Below are 7526 nucleotides of genomic sequence, written 5' to 3'. Positions count from 1 at the left end.
TCCAAATACTATATCATCAACATAAACTTGTACTAAAAGAAAGTCATCACGTTTATGAAAAATAAAGAGAGTTGGATCGAGTGTACCACGAATGAAACCATTATTCACAAGAAACTGACTGAGACGCTCGTACCAACATCGAGGGGACTGTCTCAATCCATAGACAGATTTCTTGAGCTTGTAAACATAGTTAGGGTACTTCTCGTGAATAAAACCTGGAGGCTGCTTTACGTAGACTTCTTCCTTGAGATAGCCATTTAGAAATGCGCTTTTGACGTCCATCTGATAGAGCTTGAACTTCTTGTGAGCTGCAAAGGCCATTAAGATTCGAATAGCTTCTAAACGAGCTACTGGAGCATATGTCTCGTCGTAATCGATTCCTTCCTGCTGGTTGTATCCCTGAGCAACCAAACGAGCTTTATTTCGAATAATGTTGCCATCTTCATCCTTCTTATTCTTGAAAACCCAACGAGTACCAATGATCTTGGCATCTTGAGGAGGTGGGACGAGTTCCCAAACATCACAACGCTCGAACTGATTCAATTCCTCCTGCATTGCAACAGACCAGTGTTCGTCTGCAACTGCTTCTTGAGCATTCTTTGGTTCAAATTCAGCAACAAAAGCACAGAATGCACATAGATTATGAAGTCTGCTTCGAGTAGAAATCCCTTGATCTAAATCAGTAAGAAGATTATCTGGTGGATGATTCTTCACAGTCCTAGAAGACTTAGGAAGTTGAATATTACTCATTTCTTCCTCATTAGAATTATCTGCCTGGAAATGAATAGGAGTTGTCTCATTCAAAAGAGACTGCCTCATTTTCGCTTGTGAAGATTTATCCAGAGGAGTAACAGAATTCACATTTGAAACACTATCGGGAGTCTTTAGAGAGCCAGAAGATTCATCTGAACCTTGAGTAGATCCTGCAGAATTATCAGAAGACTGAGATGGACCTGGAGAGTCTTGACTATTTGATTTGTCAGAATGAGACTGACTCTTTTCAGAATGAGACTGTCTCATTTGGGAATGAGACGATAGATCCGCAGTGTCTTCATCAATTTGAGATATATTCCTTGAGGATTCATTAAACGCAATGTTGATGGATTCTTCTACTTTGTTCTTGACAGAATTGTAAACACGATAAGCTTTGCTTGTAGTAGAATATCCCAAGAAGATTCCTTCCGTAGATTTCGCATCGAACTTGCCTCGATTATTTTGAGTATCTAAAATAAAACACTTGGAACCAAATATTCGAAAATAACTAATGTTAGGAGTCCTTTTCTTAAACAATTCATACGTAGTTTTAAGCAAAATAGGACGAATAAGTACTCTATTTAAAACATAACAGGAAGTGTGTACCGCTTCAGCCCAAAATTTTCTTGGAAGCTTACTCTCATGCAGTAGAGTTCTGGCAGTTTCCTGTAACGTTCTGTTCTTGCGTTCTACTACTCCGTTCTGCTGAGGAGTTCGAGGAGCTGAGAATTCAAGAGTGATTCCTCTTGATTTACAGAAGGTTATGAAATCCTTCTCGAATTCACCTCCATGATCACTACGAATAGTCTTGAGCTTAAATGAATACTTAGTATCAAGGTTAGTAATAAGATCCTTAAACTCAACAAAAGCTTCATCCTTAGTTCGTAAAAATAATACCCAAGTGAAACGAGAATAATCATCAACTATAACAAAAGCATAATTCTTACCTCCTAAGCTTACATACCTTTCTGGACCAAAAAGATCTAGATGAAGGAGCTGCAAAGGAACAGAAGTTGATACTTTATTCTTAGCAGTAAAGGAAGTTTTGAAACCCTTTCAAGCAATGATTTGTTCTCAGCAACTAGGGCTTCTTCCTTCATGGGGTCATCCATTTCACTAAGAACTTCACTTAAAGCTTGCTTTAAATAAGCATTCTTTTCTTTAAACTTCTTGACCTGGACCTGCAAATTTAAAATAGACGAAGATATATTTGAATTATACTTAATATTCTGTACCTCAGCATTATCACTGGAGTCGTCCTCTAGTCCAGCAAAGCATAGTTGAGCAACTTCATCGTCTGAATCAATCTCTACGTCAGATTCATCATCACTCCAAGTAATTAATGCCTTCTTTTTGTTCTTCAGTTTGTAGCAGTCCTTTTTGAAGTGCCCTTTCTTTCCACACTCAAAACAAATATCCTTGCTTTGATTTGTTTTAACCTCCTTGCTCGGATTAGATTTGAAGTCCTTCTTTAGAAACTGTGACTTCATAGGTCGTTTGGAAGCATTCTGTTTGGCAAGAAATTTATGAAACTTCTTTGTTAGAAGAGCAATCTCTTCATCAGAATCATCAAGAGACTCGTCTGCATCTGCATTAAGTGCCAGAGTTTTCTTGCGAGGAGCTTCATCTTCTTCATCATATCTGCGTAGCTGATTTTCGAATTCTTCCAATTCACTGAACAGTGTTAGAGTATCCATAGTCGAAAGCAGTGTTGAATCCTGCAGAATGGTAACCTTTGGAGCAAACTTCTTTGGCATTGCTCTGAGGATTTTCCTGTTAATCTCAGATTGAGGAATGATCCTTTCCAGAAGTGAGATGGAGTTCATCAATGTCAGAAACCTCCTTTGAGCATCTCGCACACTTTCATCCCTTTCCAACCTGAAACCTTCATAGTCACTCATTAGCATACTTAATTTTACTTCACGTACCTTAGACGTGCCTTCGTGGCTGACTTTGATCGTATCCCAAATCTGCTTGGCAGTAGTACATGCTGAAACTTTTCTTAATTCTGTAGCTACCATGCCATTGAGAAGTGAGTTCATAGCTTTAGCATTGGAATTCATTGCGTTCACTTCTTCGGGAGAAAGATCCTTGAGAGATTTTGGCTTCCCTTCTTTCATAGGAATTGTGAAACCATTTTCTACAGCATCCCACTCGAATGCATCACGCTGGAGAAAGATCTTCATCCGAAACTTCCAGTCATTGTAGTTTTCAGCACCATGAAGCAGTGGTGGATAATTGTTTGAATACCTATCTGGTTGAGCCATGGATCGCTAGCAAAATAAACACTAAAAAGAGAATTAAATGCACCCGCTCTGATACCAAATGAAATTCGATGGCTCGATAGATAAAATAATATTCTAACTGTCAAGGCAAATGGGACAGTCTCTTATGCAAATGGGACAGTCCCTTTGCAAATGAGACAGGGTATGAGACAGTCTCAATTACACTGCAGAAAATAAATAACAGAAATAAAATGCAGAATGCTGAAAACTGAAAAGTAAAAACACCAGAAGTTTTCACTTGGTTCGGCCCCTATACCTAGTCTATGGCCTACATCCAAGTCCCCATGCCAACTAGCATAGAGAATGTATTATATCCACTTAAAACAAAGTACTTACAAACTTTCCTTGATTATAAACTTGGCCCACTTGAAAGAACCCTTTCCCTAGCACACAGCTACCTAGCACAAAGCTACTTGGCCTTCCTGTTGTAACCAACCTCCCACAACCTGGGAGAAGTGATATAATACACGATTCAGTTACAAGAATGTAATGTGAAAGTTTACAACTCAAACTAAGTTTCTTGTTTTTCTGGATATGAATATCTTGGGTATGGAACAAGAAAATGATTTCAGATGAAGAAGGATTCTCGTGAAAGTGTTGGCTTCAAATCTGAAATGAAGAGTTGTATTTATAAGCAAAGTTCTAACAGATTTATTTTCAAACACAAGATAAGGTTGGAAGATAAGTTTGTGTGAAAATATTTTGAATGAATCTTTTAAACTGATCTGTTAGTACGTTTGAAAGAGATAAATCAAGTAAAGATAAGGCTTGAGAGATTTTAAACTTGATTTAAAAGATAGGGTTTGTTTGAGATAAGGTTTATCCAGATAAACAAGATTTACACAAACCCCAACAACCTAATACTAAACCTGCGGGATAGACTTCCAGGAAGATTGAACAAACTGCATTCTGATAAACATTTCTGAGATCTCGGATGATTCCAATCTGATGTCTTCATTCTGTTGCTAAGAACTCTTATCATCATAAACTCTTGAATTAACAACAAGATGCTGCCAGAGGTGTTTCTTGGCATCATAATATCAAATAATGATTATACATAAGCTGTACATTAAACAATCATTCTCTAATAGAGAAGTCAACATGTTAAACAAGATCCTACATTGTATGCATCATTATAATATTATAATTAGCCATGCAAGTTTATGGTTTAAATCCATAATTATGCATATTAAACAAGTCTCAATGCAATTAACAAGTCAAGGTGCAGCCTACTTTTGGGACAATTTTAGTCCTCCTCAGACGTGCCTTCATGTTGAAGACACTCTTCTTGTGTTGAATATCTTCCCTAAAAACAGAGCAAATTAGATTGAAGGAACTTGAGTTTTGTTTAGCTAACAAAAATGGCCCTTTCACTGTCTAAGAAAAGAGCTAAATCTTCGAAAAGAGCTGCAAAAGAGCTTGGTTTCTTTCAATTGATCCTTTCCAAGTTACTCTCTCGAGTTCCATTAACCCTTCTTCTGTTGGTTCTTGTTTTCCTGTGGTCTTCTACCACCACCATCATCATCTCTGGTCACATTCTCCACGTATGTGTATCCTCGAGAAAGCTCAACAATCTGTATTGCCTTTCTGCTGATGCACAACCCAATTTTGATGTCCCTCTTCCACTTATTAATGCTAGTTCTGTTGATGATCATAAACTTGAAGTTAGCATACGAGAAAGTGTTCCTAGTATTGATATCAAGAACAACGCAACTCTTGTTATGCAAGAGATTGCCAGTTATGTTGTTCAAGAGAACAATATTGATGATCATAAACTCAAAGTGAGCATACGAGAGAATGGTCCTGTTGACATCAATGACGACAAGGCTCTTGTCACACATGATATTCCTCATTATAATGTTCAAGAGAACAACAAAAACCTTATTGTTAGCAACATTGTTGATAACAATAACAATATGCTTTCAGAGTTTGAATCTGCAGTGAAGGTGGTGGAAGAGCATCTGCAAGTGCATCGATCATGGAGATCGAATTCAAGAAGCCTCACAACATGTGATGGAAGAGGGGTTTATGTGTATGATTTGCCACCAAAGTCTAACAAGGATTTGGTAGCTCAGTGTAGTGATATGTCTCCTTGGTTGGATTTTTGTCAATTTTTCAGGAATGAGGCACTGGGAGAGCCAATCCGAAGCTTGGAAAAGCCTGGTACAACACTCATCAGTATTCTCTGGAACCAATTTTTCATTCCAGGGTTATGAAGCATCCTTGTAGAGTTTATAATGAAAATGAAGCCAAGCTATTCTATGTTCCATTCTATGGTGGCTTAGACATCTTGAGATGGCATTTCAAGAATGCCTCTCCTGATGTTAAGGACACTTTGGCGTTGGAACTGGTAGAATGGCTTAAACTGCAAAAACCATGGGCTTTAAACTCAGGAAAAGATCATGTCTTTGTTTTGGGTAAAGTTTCATGGGATTTTTGGAGAAGGGATGATTCTCCATGGGGAAGTACTTATTTTTAATTTTTTGATTGTTTTATTTTATTTAAATAAAAATAAATAGTAGATAAATTATTAAAATTTAAAAATATTATCTAAAATACTAGAACTAAGAATCTTTCATTTGGATGTAATATCATTCATAAAAAATGTGCGAAACTCAATATATAATATTTTTAAGAATTTCGACTAACGATAGAGTTATATTTTTGATATAAATTTTTAAAAGAGTAACTCATTTGAGTCAGTTTTGTAATCAGTGACTCACTTGATATATTTGTACGCAGTAAATGACTTATTTGATATTTAACCGGTTTATGATGGCCTCACAAAACATACAAATCTTTAAAATCTTCAGCTTTCTGGAGTCACTTAATAAGATTAATATTATTCTTGTTCCTGGGAAGAATGGTTGATGCAATCGTATCTTTTGCAATCGAAAAGCTTGGTGCATTTATTGCACAAGAAGTTAACATTCTACTAGAAGTGAAAGATAATTTAAGGTGGCTCAAAGATGAATTGCGATACCTCCAATCTTCCGTAAGATTTGAAGTGATCAAGAATAGGCAAAATGAGTACCGTATTGACAACATCTTAGCCACTCCAAACAAGCAGCAGCAAGAGAGAACATTGTTGAGAACAACCGCCATTAATAACCAGGTGGAAGTGGTTGGTTTCGAGGATGATTTTAAGACTTTAAAGGCTGAACTTGATAGTGAGGATCCCTCCCTTAAAGTCATTTCAATTCACGGAATGGGGGATTGGGGAAGACTTCACTTGCCACCAAGTTGTACAACTCTAGCGAGTTGAGACAGTTTGACACTCGTGTTAAGGTTTCTGTGTCCCATGAATACAACATTAAAGATGTTATGAAGAGGATAATAAAGTCTTTTATGGGGCCTGAGCACGAACAATATATGTCAACCATGGATGAGCATGACTTGCTGCAGTATTTGCCAAAGTTACTTCAAGATCGTGGCTGCTACTTGGCGTTGATTGATGATATATGGGACATCAAGGCATGGAACCAGATGAAAATTGCATTTCCTAACCAGAAGAATAGCAGTAGAATTATCATAACTACAAGAAACAAAAAAGTTGCAGAGATGGCAAATGACAAATGTTTTGTACATCAACTTCGTTTTCTAACAGAACATGAGAGCTGGGAATTGTTCTGTAAGGGAGCAGAACCAACCACCCCTGATATGGAGAAATTAGGAAAGGCGATGGTTGGTAAATGTCGAGGTTTACCACTTGCAATTGTGGTACTGAGCGGCCTATTATTGCACAACAGGAGTTATGATTATTGGTCAAAGGTGAAGCAGCATATTTGGAGGCATTTGAAGGATGGCAAGTCTTTCCAGATTGAAGAAATAGTGAGCTTGAGTTTTAATGACTTGTCTCCGAAGATGAGAGACTGTTTTCTCTATCTCGCAAGGTACCCGGAAGACCATGAGATTAACTCAGATCAGTTGATGCTTCTATGGATTGCAGAGGAATTCATAACAGAAGCCGAGGAAGGTGAAGGAGTAATCATGGAGGACATGGCTGAAAACTGTTTGAAGGAGCTAATTAATCGTAATTTGCTTCAGGTCAATAAATTGCTATGGAATGGACAAGTTGAAAGTTGCCGGGTCCATGATCTTGTCCGTGATCTTGCCATAAAAAAAGCAAAGGAGCACAAGTTGTTGGTCGTTTTGGAATCAGGTAAACACCATCCAGAACTCATTTATTTGTTGGAAGGACAACCCCGTCATGTCATTTACAATGAAATAGGTGAGTACTTGAAACTAGTTGAGCATAGATTTGATGCTTTACGTTTGCATTCATTGGGGGTGGTAAATTTTTTAAGTGGTAAAGATGAATTAAAAGAAATGAAGTTGGCGTTTGCGAGATTTAAAAATCTGAAAGTCCTAGATATGACAAGTGTATATTCTGACAGAATACCAGAAGAAATAGGAGATTTAATTCACTTAAAGTACTTGGCCTTAGTGGGCGGAGTACATACTACAGAGTTCCTACGGAGATACTAG

The 7526-nt window shown here is 37.5% G+C and overlaps 2 protein-coding genes across 2 annotated transcripts; both read left to right on the top strand.

The window, feature by feature from the left end:
* Nucleotides 1–4399: 4399 nt before the first annotated feature.
* Nucleotides 4400–5517, top strand: LOC141671578 (xyloglucan-specific galacturonosyltransferase 1-like). The gene is made up of 2 exons (XM_074477859.1): nucleotides 4400–5133; nucleotides 5247–5517. Exons 1-2 carry the CDS (start codon nucleotides 4400–4402, stop codon nucleotides 5515–5517), a joined length of 1005 nt encoding a protein of 334 aa, XP_074333960.1.
* A 902-nt stretch (nucleotides 5518–6419) lies between these two features.
* On the top strand, nucleotides 6420–7526 carry LOC141671577 (putative disease resistance RPP13-like protein 3). Its single transcript, XM_074477858.1, has one exon. It carries the CDS (start codon nucleotides 6420–6422, stop codon nucleotides 7524–7526), a length of 1107 nt encoding a protein of 368 aa, XP_074333959.1.

This window comes from Apium graveolens, chromosome 7 (genome assembly GCF_009905375.1).
Source record: "Apium graveolens cultivar Ventura chromosome 7, ASM990537v1, whole genome shotgun sequence".
In the NCBI taxonomy this organism is placed as follows: Eukaryota; Viridiplantae; Streptophyta; class Magnoliopsida; order Apiales; family Apiaceae; genus Apium; species Apium graveolens.
Note: the sequence above shows the minus strand (reverse complement) of the source record. Positions and strands in the feature narration are given on the sequence as shown.

Bases quoted from the DNA above. Each gene is read 5' to 3' on its own strand.
- LOC141671578 (XM_074477859.1), top strand. From the start codon at position 4,400: ATGGCCCTTTCACTGTCTAAGAAAAGAGCTAAATCTTCGAAAAGAGCT. The intron at 5,134-5,246 runs GTTGGATTTTTG...TTTTCATTCCAG, and splicing joins TGTAGTGATATGTCTCCTTG to GGTTATGAAGCATCCTTGTA.
- LOC141671577 (XM_074477858.1), top strand. From the start codon at position 6,420: ATGGATGAGCATGACTTGCTGCAGTATTTGCCAAAGTTACTTCAAGAT.